At 38.4% G+C, this 18,107-nt stretch overlaps 1 protein-coding gene across 6 annotated transcripts in view; it reads right to left on the bottom strand.

The window, feature by feature from the left end:
- Positions 1-18,107, bottom strand: part of RBBP8 (RB binding protein 8, endonuclease) — a 133,165-nt gene that overhangs the window by 71,772 nt on the left and 43,286 nt on the right. For 5 of the 6 annotated variants that reach the window (XM_023543942.2, XM_010586820.3, XM_010586818.3 and 2 more), the window contains exon 4: positions 12,541-12,636. In XM_023543942.2, the coding sequence (XP_023399710.2) occupies positions 12,541-12,636 (96 nt within the window). Of the gene's footprint in view, positions 1-12,540; positions 12,637-15,381; positions 15,721-18,107 lie in introns of those variants that run through there. The other variant, XM_064294648.1, reaches the window with a different exon arrangement.

The raw sequence follows: 18,107 nt of genomic DNA on the forward strand, positions 1-18,107 counted from the left end.
CACCTTTCCTGACTTTAAAACACGAAGTATCCCCTTGTCCTGTCTGAACTGCTTCTTGAGCTATGTACAGGTTCCTCCTGAGCACAATGAAGTGTTCTGGAATCCCCATTCTTCACAATGTTATCCATAATTTGTTATGATCCACATAGTCGAATGCCTTTGCATAGTCAATAAAACACAGATAAACATCCTTCTGGTATTCTCTGCTTTCAGCCAGGATCCGTCTAACATCAGCAATGATATCCCTGGTTCTATATCTTCTTCTGAATCCGGCCTGAATTTCTGGCAGTTTCCTGTCGATATACTGCTGCAGATGTTTTTGAATGATCTTCGGCAAAATTTTGCTTGAACGTGATATTAATGATATTGTTTCATAATTTCCACATTAAGCTGGATTACCTTTTTTGGGAATAGGCTTAAAGATGGCTCTCTTCCAGTCGGTTGGCCCGGTAGCTGTCTTCCAAATTTCTTGGCATAGACAAGTGAGCACCTCCAGCGCTGCATCTGTTTGTTGAAACATCTCAGTTGATATTCCATCAATTCCTGAAGCCTTGTTTTTCACCAATGCCTTCATTGCAGCTTGGACTTCTTCCTTTAGCACCATCAGTTCCTCATCATATGCTACCTCTTGAAATGGCTGAACGTCAAACAATTCTTTCCAGTATAATGACGCTGAATATTCCTTCCATCTTCTTTTGATACTTCCTGTGTTGTTTAATATTTTTCCCATAGAATCCTTCACTATTGCAACTCAAGGTTTGAATGTTTTCTTCAGTTCTTTCAGCTTGAGAAATGCCGAGCATGTTCTTCCCTTTTGGTTTTCTATCTCCAGCTCTTTGCACATGTCATTATAATACTTTGTCTCCTCAGGCCGCCCTTTGAAATCTTCTGTTTAGTTCTTTTACTTCATCATTTCTTCCTTTTGCTTTAGCTGCTCGATGTTCAAGAGCAAGTTTCAAAGTCTTCTGACATCTACTTTGGTCTTTTCTTTCTTTCCTGTCTTTTTAATAACATCTTGCTTTCTTCATGTATGATGTTCTTGATGTCATTACATAACTCGCCTGGTCTTCGGTCACTAGTGTTCAATGCGTCAAATCTATTCTTGAGATGATCCCTTTAATTCAGGTGAGATGTACTCACAGTCATACTTTGGCTCTCATCGACTTGTTCTAATTGTCTTCAGTTTCAACTTGAAATTGCATATGAGCAATTATGGTCTGTTCCACAGTCGATCCCTGGCCTTATTCTGACTGATGATATTGAGCTTTTCCATCATCTGTTTCCACAGATGCGGTTGATTTAATTCCTGTTTATTTCATCTGGAGAGGTCCATGTGGATAGTTGCTGTTTTTGTTGGTGAAAAAAGGTATTTGCGATAAAAGAAGTCATTGGTCTTGCAAAATTCTATCATGCGATCTATAGCATCATTTCTATCACCAAGGCCACATTTTCCACCTTCCGATCCTTCCTCTTTGCTTCCAACTTTCGCATTCCAATCACCAATAATTATCAACGCAACCTGACTGCACGTTTGATCAATTTCAGACTGCGGAAGCTGATAAAAATTATTTCTTCATCTTTGGCCTTAGTGTTTGGTGTGTAAATCCAAGTAAACAGCCTTATTAACTGGTCTTCCTTGTAGGCATATGGATATTATCCTATCACTTACAGTGTTGTACTTCAGGATGACGATGAATGCAATGCTATTCGTCTTCAAGTTGTCAGTCCTGGCACAGTAGACCATATGATTGTCCGATTCAAAATAGCCAATACCAGTTCATTTCAGCTCACTAACGCCTAGGATATTGATGTTTATGTGCTCCATCTCATTTCTGACAATTCCCAATTTTCCTAGATTCATACCCAGGTCCCAATTATTAATGGATGTTTGCAGCTGTTTCTTCTCATTTTGAGTTGTGCCACATCAGCAAATGAAGGTCCTGAAAGCTTGACTCCATTGAAGTCGTCTCTACTTTGAGGAGGCAGCTCTTCCATAGTTGTCTTTTTTTTTTTTAATAATTTTTATTGAGCTTTAAGTTCTAGTTGTCTTTTGAGTGCCTTCCAAGCTGGGGGGCTCATCTCCTGGCACTACATCAGACCGTGTTTAGTTGCTATTCATGAGGTTTTCACTGGCTAATTCTTCTCAGAAGTACACTGCCGGTCCTTCTTCCTAGTCTTAGTCTGGAAGCTCAGCTGGAACCTGTCCACCCGATCCTGCTGGTATCTGAATACTGGTGACATAGCTTCCGGTGTCACAGTAACACGCAAGCCCCCAGAGTACGACAAACTGACAGACACTGACAGACAAAACAACATGGTAAAGAAAACATGTTTCTTGTCTCAATATAAAAAAAAGGTAGTTAGAAATTCTAGGAAAAACAAAACAAACATAAAAAATGACTTTTAAAAAGTCAATGTCATAATATAATTGTGAACTGCTTTGTGCAACTGGTTGGAAACGTCTTCCTTGATGGGCACAGAGGTCATGACATTGGACCCCTAGAAAATGAAATATAATCCTACCTCTGTGGTGAATATTTATATAACCAATAAATAAACGCTGTTTATTATTTTTCAACTTCCACAACCAAATTATAAACGAAATACAAATGACTAAAATCTGGCAACAGGAAAGAATGTAACTATTACCAACCTTGTTGTTATCTACTGTCCAGTCGGCTCCTGACTCGTGGCTCAGCCGACAGATGGCAGGAGGAAGAAAGAAAGAGAGTGATGGAGGAAAGAGTAAAAGCACCCATACCCTCCTTTAATATTGTGGCAAGTCCAGGCGACTGCTGAGAGGTGAAGGAATATAAAAAAAAGATCTAAATACGTGTATTAAGGCCCAAACTACCACTCGCCTGTCAGTTTGCTGTATTGTGGTGGCATGCATGTTGCTATGATGTTGGAAGCTTTGCCATCTGTATTTCAAATACCAGTAGGGTCATCGTGGTGGAAAGGTTTCAGTAGAGCTTGCAGACTAAGACAGACTAAGAAGAAAAGTCTGGCAATCTATTTCTGAAAATTAGCCAATGAAAACTTTATGAATCACAACAGAATACTGTATGATACAGTGCTGGACGATAAGGCTCCCTGGGTTGGAAAGCATTCAAAATGTACAGTGGCGAACATTTGACCAAAGATTCTACAGAAGAATCCTGATCAAAATGGAGAAAATGCAGAAGAGAATTTCAAATTCTCATGGAATCCAGACTTTCTGGAGCCACAGAGGGTGGATGAACCCCTGAAACTACTGCCCTGAGATAATCTTTAAACCTTCAACCAAAAATATACCTGAAGTCTGAAAACGAAACAGCAGTCTTAACTAGTAAAAAATGTCTGCTTTTAGGAACTATCTATAAGGGATCAAAGTGACAACAGCAACTCAAAAGATTAGGTAGGAATCTCATGGGGCAATGAGTTTATGTTAATAGGGGAGGAACAACTCAGAAAAGGAGGGTGAGAATGCCTGTACAATTGGAAGAATGTAATCAACGTCAATGAATTTCACATGCAGATACTGTTGAATTGGTGTGTTTTGCTGTGCGTATTGCTCAACAATACCAGCAATAAAGAAACCCAAAATGTGCAATGGCCGTTAACAATAGCCTTGAACATGCCAATGATCATGAAAATGGTGCAAGACCAGGAACTGTTTTGTTCTGTTTATATATGGGATCACCATGAATCAGAGCTGACTTGATGGCAGCTAACCACAACAAAGGCTCAAAGGTAAAACAGAACTAAAATAAAAACTATTCAAAATTAGGAAAGCTGGGAAAAGTAGTATCCTTATCTTCACAGCAAGAAGTCAACAGATACAGTCTCAAATTGATAAGCCAAGTATTAAAGTGAAAATACATCATTCACAACTTTGGAGAACTAAAACCTGGAATGGGGAGGGGTGGGAAAGAATGGAACATAAAATTACTATTTCATTATAAGCCTTTTTATAAAATTTTATTTTTTGTATGTGCACACATTACTTGAACAAAAATTCAAGAGGTAAAAAAAAAAAAAAAAAAAAGAGCAAAACAAAACCCAGACAAAATAAGCCAAAGGGAGTACATTATATACTCCCTTTCATTATAGCACTTTAATATTATATTTTAGCAAACTTTGCATGAAATCTTTTTGAGAATTAAGGTACTAAAAAGGACACACAATTTCTTATCTTTCTGGTATAATATTTATGTATTCAGACCTATCAACCATTTCTAAAGCTAACGGTAAAGTCTACTTAACGCCTTTAACATTTCAAAGAAAGTATGAATAGATGCTCTCTAAACTATTCCAAAACCAAAACACTATTAACCTATTAAGAACACTCATTTTTAACTATTTGCTTAAAATACTTGACATTTCATACTTATAGTTCTCATTTTAAAATTTGTTCAAATTAACAGCTTGGGGTCCAGGTAATAAAGATTATAATAGTTGGCTTGATCTTGGTAAATAGTTTACACACAGAAGTAAATTACTGAGCTATCGCAAGAAACCAAACAGCTTTTGGCATTGAAAGGCCGCTGAAAAACTCTGAAGGACTTAAATAGCATTAAACAATTTTAATGTATTATTTAAATGTCATTCATTAGTCAGTTTATTTGTTATTAAAACTGAATACCTTATTGTTTCCAAGAAATCAAAACTAAAATCCCATGAGGTATCACGGAAAAAAATATCTTGGAACACTGGGTTTCAAAGTTTAAAACTTTCACTTGTTTGAACAGCTAAAAAAGGAAGCAATATTCCCTAGCCTGTTTATTACTTCCAGTTTTCCCTTGGTTAGTTGCCACCCTTGATTACAATATTTGTCAAAGAGGGTCAACTCTTGATTGCTAGTTTAAATTTAAATGGATGTGAGAAAATATGCTTGCTTCTGTTTCCATCAGCAGGGTTCCATTGCCTATCTTTCCCTGCTGCTCTCAGAGAAAGAAAAAACAGGCCCAACTTCATAGCAGAATACAGTTTCATAGCTATGAAGCAGTAAAAGGGAAAGTGTAATTCCACTCGTAAGAGCAGAAAGCAACATCCATTCTGAATTTTACTCCAGTTTGTTTACAGAGATGAGGAAATGAAAGACTAATTTTGCTATTAAAACTTACCAGGTTAACAAGTATCCTCAATTGTTTGCTCTAACCAAAAAAGAGTTCCTCAAATTTATTCATTTTCATTCAATAGGGATTCGGTGAACACCTATGATGTACCTAGTACACTGTACTCATTAAAATTGACTACATCTGTGGAAAGAGACAATGGAAAAGCTCAATATCCTCAGTCAGAGGGCCAGGGGCTGGCTGTGGAGCAGACCATCAACTGTTCATATGCAAGCTCAAGCTGAAACTGAAGAAAATCAGAGCAAGTCCACAAGAGCCAAAATATGACCTTGAGTATATCCCACCTGAATTTAGAGACCATCTGAAAAACAGATTTGACACACTGAACACTAGTGACAAAAGACCAGTCGAGTTGTGGAATGACATCGAGGACATCATACATGAAGAAACCAAGAGGTCATTGAAAAGACAGGAAAGAAAGAAAAGACCAAGATGGATGTCAGAGGAGACTCTGAAACTTGCTCTCTAACGTTGAGCAGCTAAAGCAAAAGGAAGAATTGATGAAGTAAAAGAACTGGACAGAAGATTTCAAAGGGCAGCTTGAGAACACAAAGTATTATAATGACATGTGCAAAGAGCTGGAGATGGAAAACCAAAAGGGAAGAACACGCTCAGCGTTTTTCAAGCTGAAAGAACTGAAAAAAAAATTCAAGCCTCGAGTTGCAATAGCGAAGGATTCTAGGGGGAAAATATTAAACGACGCAGGAAGCATCAAAAGAAGATGGAAGGAACACACAGAGTCATTATACCAAACAGAATTAGTCAACGTTCAACCATTTCAAGAGGAAGCATATGATCAGGAACCAATTGTACTGAAGGAAGAAATCCAAGCCGCTCTGAAAGCACTGGCGAAAAACAAGGCTCCAGGAACTGACGGATCATCAACTGAGATGTTTCAATAAACAGATGTAGCACTGGAGGTGCTCACTTGTCTATGCCAAGAAATATGGAAGACAGCTTCCTGGCCAACTGACTGGAAGAGAGCCATATTTATGCCTCTTCCCAAGAAAGGTGATCCAACCGAATGTGGAAATTATAGAACAATATCATTAATATCACATGCAAGCAAAATTTTGCAGAAGATCATTCAAAAACGGCTGTAGCAGTATATCGACAGGGAACTGCCAGAAATTCAGGCTGGTTTCAGAAGAGGATGTGGAACCAGGAACATCATTGCTGATGTCAGATGGATCCTGGCTGAAAGCAGAGAATACCAGAAGGATGTTTACCTGTGTTTTATTGACTATGCAAAGGCATTCGACTGTGTGGATCATAACAAATTATGGGTAACACTGCGAAGAATGGTAATTCCAGAACACTTAACTGTCCTCATGAAGAACCTTTACATAGATCAAGAGGCAGTTGTTCGGACAGAACAAGGGGATACTGATTGGTTTAAAGTCAGGAAAGGTGTGCATCAGGGTTGTATTCTTTCACCATACCTATTTAATCTGTATGCTGAACAAATAATATGAGAAGCTGGACTCTATGAAGAAGAATGGGGCATCAGATTGGAGGAAGATTCATTAACAACCTGTGTTACGCAGATGACACAACCTTGCTTGCTGAAACTGAAAAGGATTTGAAGCACTTACTGATGAAGATCAAAGTCCAAAGCCTTCAGTATGGATTGCACCTCAACATAAAGAAAACAAAAATCCTCACAACTGGACCAATAAGCCACATCATGACAAACAGAGAAAGAACTGGAGTTGTCAAGGATTTCATTTTACTCAGATCCACAATCAGTACCCATGGAAGCGGCAGTCAAGAAATCAAGAGATGCATTGCACTGGGTAAATCTGCTGCAAAGGACCTCTTTAAAGTGCTGAAGAGCAAAGATGTCACCTTGAAGACTAAAGGTGAACATGGCCCAAGCCATAGTATTTTCAATCACATTATATGCATGTGAAAGCTGGACAATGAATAAGGAAGACCACAGAATTGACACCTTTGAATTATGGTGTTGGTGAGGAATATTGAATATACCATGGACTGCCAAAAGAATGAAGAAATCTGTCTTGGAAGAAGTATGGCCAGAATGCTCCTTGGAAGCAAGGATGGCGAGACTGCGTCTTACATACTTTGGACATGTTGTCAGGAGGGATCAGTCCCTGGAGAAGGACATCATGCTTAGCAAAGTACAGGGTCAGCAGAAAAGAGGAAGACCCTGAATGAGGTGGATTGACACGGTGGCTGCAACAATAAGCTCAAGCATAACAATAGTTTTAAGGATGGCACAGGATCTGGCAGTGTTTCGTTCTGTTGTGTATAGGGTCGCTATGAGTCAGAACCAACTCGACGGCACCTAAGAACAACCCCGTACGGCAGTGTATTCAACGTATACCTCAATGCCACAGTGACCACGATAGCATCACTTATTTTAAAGAGCTTTCAGTCTACTAGAGAAAGTCAGACAACAAAAATCTGTCACAATGATGTATGGCTCACGTTTTGATAGTGGAATCCAGGCTACTTAACCTAATCTAGGAAGTCAGAGAAGGTCTTCTGAAGAATATGATGTTTAAATTGACGCCAATGGGTAAGAGTTAGGAAGACAAAAGACATTTGGTCCAATATTTGAAAAATAGTTGCAGAATCATAAATCCAGATTATGTGTACTTATTTTTCCTGTTAATGACAACTGAAATTTAAGATGTTTTCTACTAAAAATGCTTTTAATAATATTAAAATCTATTAGACAGCTATGATTTAACTACTTTGTTCAGATTTTTGTAGAAAATGTACTGTCTACTCCTCTAGCACAGTGACTGATTCTTAGATTTAATGAAATACTTTAGGTTCCCTGAAGGAAAGTACGTAAATGTAATAATAATAGTAGTAAAATATAAATGAACCTAATAAAATTAGAACTTTTTAATTATCTAATTTATCTTTATTGCGTAGTTCCTTTCATCTAAACATCTCACAATGTTTTTAAAACATTAACTTAAGAAATAAGAACTGTTTCATCTCATGAAGAGTACATTGCAAGTTCCAGAACTGCTTTCTAGAAATGTTGACAAAATGCATGCTGCCTTTTAAAAGTCTTGGCAACAGTAATTTTTACAGCTTACTTTAGGTATCATTCTTACATATGACATAAAATGAAAATGAAATATTATATAAGGCAGAACTTTACCAAACACTACTTACTTAGACCATTTGCAGATAGTACTTAGCAGCAATTTAAAAGCTAAATAACAAAAAAAAAAAAACAAAAGAACTACCAAGAAAATATACTAGATAATAGGCAATGTCAAAAACTTTATTTTCAAAGTATCCATTTTGGTAACTTCAGATCAAGCACAAATATTCTGAGATGACCATTTAAGATGTAATTCATTTATATAACATTCATAAAATGAAGACAACATATAGACAAGGTAGCACAAAACAGGAGAAACTGGGGACTCTGGGGTCAGATTTGATTAAGTATGTGACTTTGGGAAGGTTTCTTAATTCTTTGCTAGCTGTTGCCTCTGTAGACTGGGCCTATCATCTCCCTGATAGTGTTAATATGAAGACTAAGTGCTAGAGCAATGCTTGGGTACATAGTGAGCTCTGAATACGTATCAGCTCCCAAATTAAAAAAAATAATAATGATCTTGGGTTTAAGCAAATGAGGCTTCATAAAATGAAGAATACATTGTAAAGTGTGTCCAGAAGAAATTTCAGATTTGTATTTGAAGGAGGGAAAAAGCATGTGTATAAAGCACTGAGCTATAAACTCCCCGTCACCCTCTACCAAATTAATACCATGTAATGAATTACAGGCCCAATAAGGATGTAAAGGTTGTCAAAGGTGAAACAATACTTGGAAAAAATCTCCATTAGAATGAACTGAAAGGTACGAGAACATTTAGGATAAGAAATAGCAAAGAAGAATGAAATCCATATGAAATTAGTAACCACCGGCAGACTAGATCATAAGAAGATACTAGTTTTAAGAAGGAGCAGAATAAAAATTTAAAAAATTAATATATCAGCTGAATAAAAGAAAAAAAAAAAAAACCCACAACAAAACCCAAATCTATTGATGTCCAGTTGATTCCAACTCATAGCAACCCTACAGGACAGAGTAGAACTGTCCGATAGGATTTCCAAGCAGCAGGTGGTGGATTCACACTGCTGACCTTTTGGGTAGCAGCCGAACTCTTAACCACTGCGCCACCAGAGCCCCATTAACTGAACAGAGGAGAGTAATTTAGAAAAGATTTCAGCGGGAAGAGTGGAGGTATTCATCCATTGACATTTCCTCTCAGAAAGGACTTGGAGAAGGAAAACTCACTGAAGAAGGGGAGGGCAAGATGCAAAGGACAGCAGAACTGGAAGCCTAAACTTTAAACCAAGGGGTTAGGTCATAAAGTAAAGTGCTCTGAAGACACTATAAAGGTGCATTTCAAGAGCTAAGATGAAGCACACTATCTTGGGGATGAAATGGAGAGCTGATAGTACTAAGCCTTGTGCAAAACAATGAAAAACTTTATCTTTTGATCCTCTCCCCACTCTCCCCAGCATATTAACCTTGGGCCCTAAACAACTTGCTAATGATCAACTAAGAAGGAAGGGTGCTAGAAATAAATACAATCACTTCTGATTGTATTTTACGGCAGCCATGAAGACACCACCCATCTCCTACCATAGTGAGGAAAATCACTGGTCCCAGCTACTATCCTCTAAACGCTTCACCTATTCACACAGTGAACACCAAGCATTCCATGAATGAACAGTGCAGGAACACTATCACCCCAGGACTCTCCATCAACCTTGCCAAAACTTCCTTCCATCTCTCCTTCACAGGGGGTGGACGCATGGAGATCTGACTGCTCTCCCAGCCTCCCCTAGCTCCCTCCCCATTTTCCTTCACATGTGTTTCTCCGAATGAACATCTTCCATGCCTAACCTCATCACGGTGTTTGCTTCTCACAGACTAATACATTTAGTTACTAACGCCAACCTTGAATTTCCCTTTACATAGGAACCACAGAAGAGAAAGAGTTCATAATCTCTTACTGGTTCTACCCTCATTACAGGGAAGGAAGAAGGTAACTGCCTGTGCTAAGTGGTAGGGATGAAAGAAAAAACATGGTAAAGTAAGAGAAGAAAGTGCTTCAACTGCTGGAGAGTTATTAAAGGCTGAGAAAGATATGCTGCCTATCTTCTCTCCATACTACATACCCAGAGAAAGCAGAAGGAAAGGCCTCTCAACACACTAAAGAATAATGGATGATTTCCTTTTTCATGTTGGACTGGGGAAGGGTGGGAAGGACAAATGGCTCTCTAGCTTCCTGATATCTCAGCAGGAGAGAGACTGGACCTGGAAATGGTAAACAGCAGACTGGCGTGTTAAAGGTTGCACTCGTATGTATCAATTAAGAGGAAGATCATAAAACTTATTAAGCTTCTACTGTATGCTTTTAACTTGCATTATCTCATTTAATCTTCAAATTAGCCCTGTGAAGATGGTATTGTTAGTGCTATACCCTACATTCCTGGCTTTTCTCCCACTACAATAGCCTCTCTTTCTTGATCTCTTTTGCTGGCTAGGTCCTTATCCTTTATTAAACCTTAATTAGTATGTCCCAGGACTCAGCACTGAGTGAGAACCCTTCTATTCTCTTCCTATACTGTTTAAGGTGTCCTTGGGAAATCCTGTTTAGTCCTGAGGCTTTAAATGCCATTTACATGCTGATGAAGACTCTCAAATTTATTTCTCTAGCTCTAACCTCTCCATTTAGTTCTAGACTCAGATATACAAGTGCCTACTTGACACCTCCATTTGGATATTACTAGCAGATGCTCTCAGCACCCACCCATAGCCCTTCACATTCCCCTACTTAAACCATGATAATTAAAAATCCAAATTGTTTGCCTGCGTCCCCACGTAACCCAGTTACTGCCCACTTTTCCAATCTCATCTCCTAATACTCATTCCCTCACTTGTTAAGCTAGAATCACAGTGGACTTCTTGTTCCTCAAACATTTCAAACTTATTTCCACTTTAGGCTTTTCCATCTGTCTGTTCTATATCTTTCTGCCTCTAATTCATTAAATGACTGGTTCTTCTTTTGCATAATATAGGTTTCAGTTCAAATGGCACCTCCTCATAAAGACCATCCCTGAATAGCCATCAGTATATCTCCACGTCCCAATGCCTGCGGTCACTCAATTACATCGTTCAATTTTAATTACTTCATAGGACTGTAACATAAAATCTCATTTATTTGTTTGTATGGCTCATTCTAAACCTTTTAAAATTAAATATAAGCTCCATAAGAGCATGAATTATTCTGAGCTTCCAGAGCTACACCTAAAACACTTTTAAGAACTTAAACATTTGTTGTTGAATCTGAATTAAGGATATAGTGTGAAACTGGAATTCAAATTCATATCGGAGATCTAAAGCACATGGATTTTTATTCCACAGTAGGTTGCCTATTTCGGTAAATGTGCGTACACTGAGTCAGCATTTACAGAAGGCGGGTATACAACTTTGATTTGCATACATGCAGAATATTAGATTATCCCATCACTAAAGGGACAGAGGCAAATTTCAACCCTCCCGCCCTTCTGTAACATATACAAAAATAATAGTAAAGGAAAAATGTTCACTATAAAGAAATCAAGGAACATGGTTTGCTACAGTAGCTAGTTCAAGGTCCTAACTAGCACTGATAGTTCAGAGAAGGCAATACAGCAAATTCTGGAAGCCGTCTCTGTTCCTGGGTGTTACCTTCACAGGAGTGTGAAAGCAAGAAGTCTGCATGTGGAGGTAAAGTAACTGATAGGCATCATCTCAGGAATATTCAGAAGAATCCCTAGACTGCCTGGAAGTGGAGAAGTACGTTGGGGAGAAAAGAGAATGATAAGAATAAGAAACCCCACTGCCGTGGAGTCGATTCTGACTCGCAGCTACCCTATAGGACAGGGTAGAACTGTTCCTTAGCATTTCCAAGGCTGTAAAAATTTTTTTTTTTAAATATGGAAGCTGACTGCCACATCTTTCTCCTGCAGAATGGCTGGTGGGTTCAAACCACCAAACTTTCGGGCAGCAGCTGAGCGCTTAACGACTGTGCCACCAGGGCTCCTTGGAATGAGAAAAGAATAAAACTCTGAAGCAGTTTCTACCTATTTAAAGAAGTAAAAATGGAATTAAATCATCAAAAGAACTAGAACATTGCTACCCTTAATCTCATACGTCAAACATCAGGTAAAGATATTTAAAGAGTAAAACTATGTGATCACTGTAACTAATGAAAAGACCAATATATACTTAATTTCATAAGGTACTCATTCAAAGGTGATAGAGGGTTGGGAAAAAAAACACTTTCAATCCCAAAACTGATTACAAATTAAAACCAATGCTAATGTTAAGAGAAAAATCACCTCTTGTTAAAAAAGATTCAAGTACCAGACTCACCGATCTTCTAAAACTTTAATGGTTTCATGAAGGACTTTCTGTTGCTCTCTCAGTTGTTGGTTTTTGGTGAAAAATTCTTCTAGTCTTTGTGCATCTCTAAAAGTGAAGAAATAAATAAGTTTTTTAGAAAAAGATAATACTTTAACAGGATAATTCTGTTAAAAGAACTCCAAAGTACTGTCTTATCACTTACATATCATGAATTTCTTGTATCAAAACAAAGAGCTTGCGTATCTTGTTAACCAGAGTTCAAATTATACTAGGATTTGCTCTGAGGTATTTTTATGCACTGATGGGGCAGTGGATAAGTGCTTGGCTGCTAACCAAAAGGCTGGAAGTTCGAACCCACCAGCTGCTCCGAGGGAGAAAGGTATGGAAGTCTGCTTCTGTGAAGATTACAGCCTTGGAAACCCTATGGGACAGTTCTACTCTGTCGAATAGGATCGCTAGGAGTTGGGATCAACTTGAATACGATGGGTTTTGTATAGAGAAGTATTATCCTAAGTACCCGGCATTCATTACACAATGCTGGAACACAGATGAACGAGTGGATTTTGATGCCACCATTGGCTCAACTTTATGAAAATGGCTATAAAAATGCACACTTTTTAAAATTTTGTCTATGTTTGTTAATGTAAACAACAGGCATCTCTACTCTTAGGCCATCCCTATTCCAATTATGGGAGATCTGTACTTTGTAATTTATTTTCTGTTTTGCTGAAACTTTTTACCTGGCATTACTTACAGTGAAGTGGAAGCACACAAATCCTAAACCCAGATGCCTGGGTTTAAATCTCAGCTCTGTCATTCACCAGCTATGTGACCTGGCTCAAGCAATCTATACTCTCTCTGTCTCAAAAAATGTGGATACAATACTACCTACCTCATGAATACAGAAAAGTTTCAAACCGGAGGCATTCAGTGTCACACTAAGAATGATGGGGCCAACACACATTCTCAGGAAAAAAAAAGGTCAAGGTGTAAACCATTTAAGAAGAATGTGTCAAGATCTAAGAATGTTGCTCCCCTCAATCAATCAAGTATGTCTGAACCAGCTGGTGGTGACTTACACCTTCCTAGCCAGGTGGCCAACATTTCCATTTCAAAGGGCCTCAAGCTGAAGCTGATCTTATCTACAGTCAATCATCAGCCCTCTACCTGTCTTTTGTCCTCTGTGTATAAAGAACTCTCTCTCCACTTGAATTGCAGAGCACTTTGTATCCTTACTTAGTGCCGCCCAACTACAGCTGTTACTATTCCTCAATAAAACTCCTTTTTTTTCACTCCTAACAGAGTATGAGATTTTCTGCTTTTCTACCGATAAGGCATTTGCAAACACTGGGTATTAATGTATATACAGAATGCAAAACAGTGCTGGCACACAGAAAGTTCCTTAAGTGTTTACCATTATGATTTCATAATCAGGAAAAAAATAAAGACATCTAAATTTTTCTTCTAGTAGAATCTGATTACTTTCCAAGTTTATAGCAGATTTTACCCTATCATCATTTTTAAAAATTCACGTTATATACAATATGCATATATTTTAATTCAAAGAAAACCCATTCATTAGAAATTTAACTGGGGTTTTCTGTGCTGTCTTGAAGCTGAACACATAGGCCAAAACTGTGGTTCAAACATCTTCCCCTGCTCCCTTCAAGGGTCTAAAATATCAGATCAAATAAGGGTGGCAAACCGTTATGTCACAAAAAGTAGGTATCAAAACGATTGTGTCAAAGTGGCCACAATGTAGACTACCACTGGCAGGAAAATAGATGAGTAAAACAACTAAGTCAAAATGTCAGTGAGGGGTCAACTTTCCCCAAAGGATTTGGTTTTTGTCCTTGATTCCTGAGATAACCTCTAAAATCTTGGCATTTCCCCAGTGACTGATGTGTCTTTGTTATCTAAGAAGGCCCCACCCATGACAGGCTATGCTAATGAGGTAGCTAAGGTGGGGCTGACCATGCCAGAAAGACCCACCTATGGCATCAGCAGGCTTCCGTGGAAGGGGCACAGTACAATCAATCATGACTAAAAAAAAAAAAAAAAAAAACTAATAATGAGGCCTTAATACAGGCTCCGGACAAGGAAGCTCCATGGGCTTCAGGGTTGGTGAAAGACTATGCCTGTGGGAGGATAACACGTCCCTTTTTGGGACACGGAAGTTCCATGTTGGGAACCCTGCTGGACCTTGCCCTTTGCATCTCGTCATTTGATTCCTTTTTGCTATAACACAACTGTAATTTTAAGTATAGAGCTTTCTGTGAGTTCTGTGAGTCGTTTGAGCAAATTATCAAACCCAAGAGAGCAGTGGGAGCTGATAGGTCAGAAGTGAGGGCAGCCAACCTTACTGCAGTATCCTGGAAGGGGTAGAGGGAACCCTCGAATTTGTAGCTAGCAAGTCAGAAGTGAGTGGGGTCCTGGGGACTCCTGATCTTACAGCTGGCATCTGAAGTCTTGAGCAGGTTTGACCATCTGGAGGATTATGCCCTTTAACTCGTGAAGTCTGACCTCACTCCAGAGGTTAGGGTCAGAGGAAGAAAAGATGTGAACAGATTTAGATTTGATTGATCCTTACAGTTTGTTGTTAAAGAAGTAGGATTTGAGTTTCCACACAGTCAGGTACCATAAACAAAATCCACTGCCATCTTGTCAATTCCACTCACAGTGACCCCTACAGGACAGAGCAGAACTGCCCCACAGGGTTTGCAAGGCTGTAAATCTTTACAGAAACAGATTGCCACATCTTTCTCCCATAGAGCGAGTGGTAGGTTCGAACCACCACCCTTTTGTTTAGCAGCCAGGTGCTTTAACTACTGCACCACCAGGGCTCCTTACCATTATAACCAAACAAGTTGCTGTTGAGTCGACTCCAATTCATAGTGACCCTATAGGACACAGCAGAACCACGCCACAGGGTTTCCAAGGAGCAGCTGGTGGATTCGAAATGTTGACCTTTTGGTTAGCAGCCGATCTCTTAACCACTGCACCACCAGGGCTCCTTACCATGTAAAACCAAAAAACAAAACCTGTTGCTACTGACTCGATTCTGACTCATACGTATTAAGTACTTGTTGAACAGTTGATACTAACAGGAAGAAAATATCATCTTAGAGCAATAGCCTCCTCCTCTACAACAAATATAGTCATGGGAGAATATGAAGACATCTGAAAATTCAGAAATTATACACAGCAAGACATAGCTGAAGCTTGCTAATCTGTTTCTCATTTAATAAAAAAAAATAATAATAATTTTCTAATACCTCTGAAAAAAGCATTTAATTCAGAAGGAGCATCAGCTTTCCACTGATCCTATTTTGAGAGTATTCAACAAATATTACCAAGATCAGTAACTTGTCTGGGGACACAATTAAAGTTGTATTAAAAAAAAAAAAAAAAAACCAGTTTGTCAGATGCCAATACCAATTAAAATTTAGCATTTAATCTAAATAATTTATATCATAAAAACACAGCAATATTAAATTTCAGATTCACATATTGAAGAACTATACACACATTTGAGATGAAAAGTTCATAGCAAAGGGTTTTAAAAAAATCATGAACAAAAGTATAGACAGAATTTTATAACAGTAATGAGATGTCTGATTTTCCCATATTCATATATATTCTATCAATGTTCTGCTTAGAATGATTCATAACATCACAATATTTGTTTATTCATGCTAACTCAGTAGTAAACATAATCAGCTTCTACTAAATGTAGGAATAATCTAACAAACTCCTTAAGAAAGCAAACTGATAAATTCCAAACGATGCAAAGAACAGTCATGAAATTTAAAACATAGGTGTGAGTGGAATATATAAGACAGGTCTACCCTGGACCTCGCTCAAGTTAGTAATATACCAATCTCCAACTTCACCTCTAAGGTAATCTCAGTGCACCTATCCCACTGGTAGCACTTTACAAGAGCTTCGATATCATCTCTCTAGTAGATGGCCTCCTGTCTTTCTGAGGTAACAAAGCATTTTAAATATAACCAGCATGTAAAAATCAGATAGATCTTATATATGAAAATGTAACCGTAATGAGACAGAATCCACCGACCCTCAATTCTCTGTCATTGACACACCCATATGCCATATATTCTGGGCTTCTCATATTTAAAATCACATATATTTGGGCAGGGGGAGAAGTATAGGAAGATAAATAGGAATTACCATGAGAAACTGTTTTACTTCTCCTGGAATCCAGATTTCTGGGTCTATGGAGTTGGGGTGACCCACTCAGGCCATCTGCCCTTAGGTAACCTTCTGAACCTTGAGCCGTTTTCCTAAAGTCACCTTCAAGTCTAACAATGGCCTAGTTCGCAGCTTAGCAGAGACCATTCGGCCTTGAGCATTGGGCACTTTTAGAGAACTATCTACTTGCAGCCAGTTTTGAGGAGCAGGAACCCCTGGAAAAAAAACTTAACCCCTGGGTCTGATGGAAAATGTACGCCTGTCCTTAAGTGACTGTTTCTACAACCTCCTGGAACCCTGCAGGTGTTCTGATGCTATTTCCTGAGAAATTAACATGACAATGACTTATATAACCTGTTTTCACTGTCCGCTCTTCAGAGCACCTTCCTGATACTCTCTAGGTTGATACTGCCCGATTCGCATCGTATCTATTCACAATAAATATATTGTTACGTGAATTTCTGGTGTTTTTCTGTGCATTTAGGTTTTTGACAACCACGACTAAAGATATGGAGAGAACAATGTATGTTCAAGCTAAACTCTTTATAAAGAAACTTACCTGTGATAAGAAACCAAGACTATGAACATAGTCCTGTATATTCTGCAGGATACTTTTTTTCCTTTGGAATTCTTTAAAAAATAATTTAAAATAAAACAAGGGCTTATTTGTAGGTAGGTAGTTCAGAATTTTAATATTTCTCAGCAGCCAAAAATGGAATTTTCTTAAGTACTATAAAGCTGGATGAGTAAATTAGAGTAAATGTCATCTTCGTGTTTCCTAACTGGAAAATAAAGCAGTTACTGTTTTTCTTTAGCACTAGAAAACAATGGCAGGTACAGAGACTGAATTATGTTCCCCCAAAATACGTGTTTGGAAACCAACCCCTATAACTGTGAATGTAATCCTGTTTGGAAACAGGGTTTTCTGTTTTGCTAATGAGGCCCTATCAGTGTAGGGTGTGTCCTAAACATAAACCACTTCTGAATTATGAAAGGAGATCAGATGCAGGCAGATGTGTGTTTAATGGGAGAAGACAAGACAACATGTGAGGATCCTCTACAAGTCAAGGAACCAAGGAAAGCCTGGGGCAACAGACAAGGAAGGAATTGACACTGCCAAGATCCTGGTTGTGAAGTTTAGCCTCCAGAACTGTGAGAAAATAAATTTCTGTTCTTTAAAGCCACCCACTTATGGTATCTGTGTTACAGATGCACTAGGAAACTAAGACAGCAGGTAAACAGGACAATCATTCACTGACCATTAAGACAGTCAGTTGGTAAGTTCTCGGTATTCACTGGTAAAAACAGACCATGTCTATAACCAGGTTAAAAGAATCAACCAGGCTTAAGTATAATTTTTCAAA

The sequence above is a fragment of the Loxodonta africana genome, chromosome 11, assembly GCF_030014295.1.
Source record: "Loxodonta africana isolate mLoxAfr1 chromosome 11, mLoxAfr1.hap2, whole genome shotgun sequence".
Classification (NCBI taxonomy): Eukaryota; Metazoa; Chordata; class Mammalia; order Proboscidea; family Elephantidae; genus Loxodonta; species Loxodonta africana.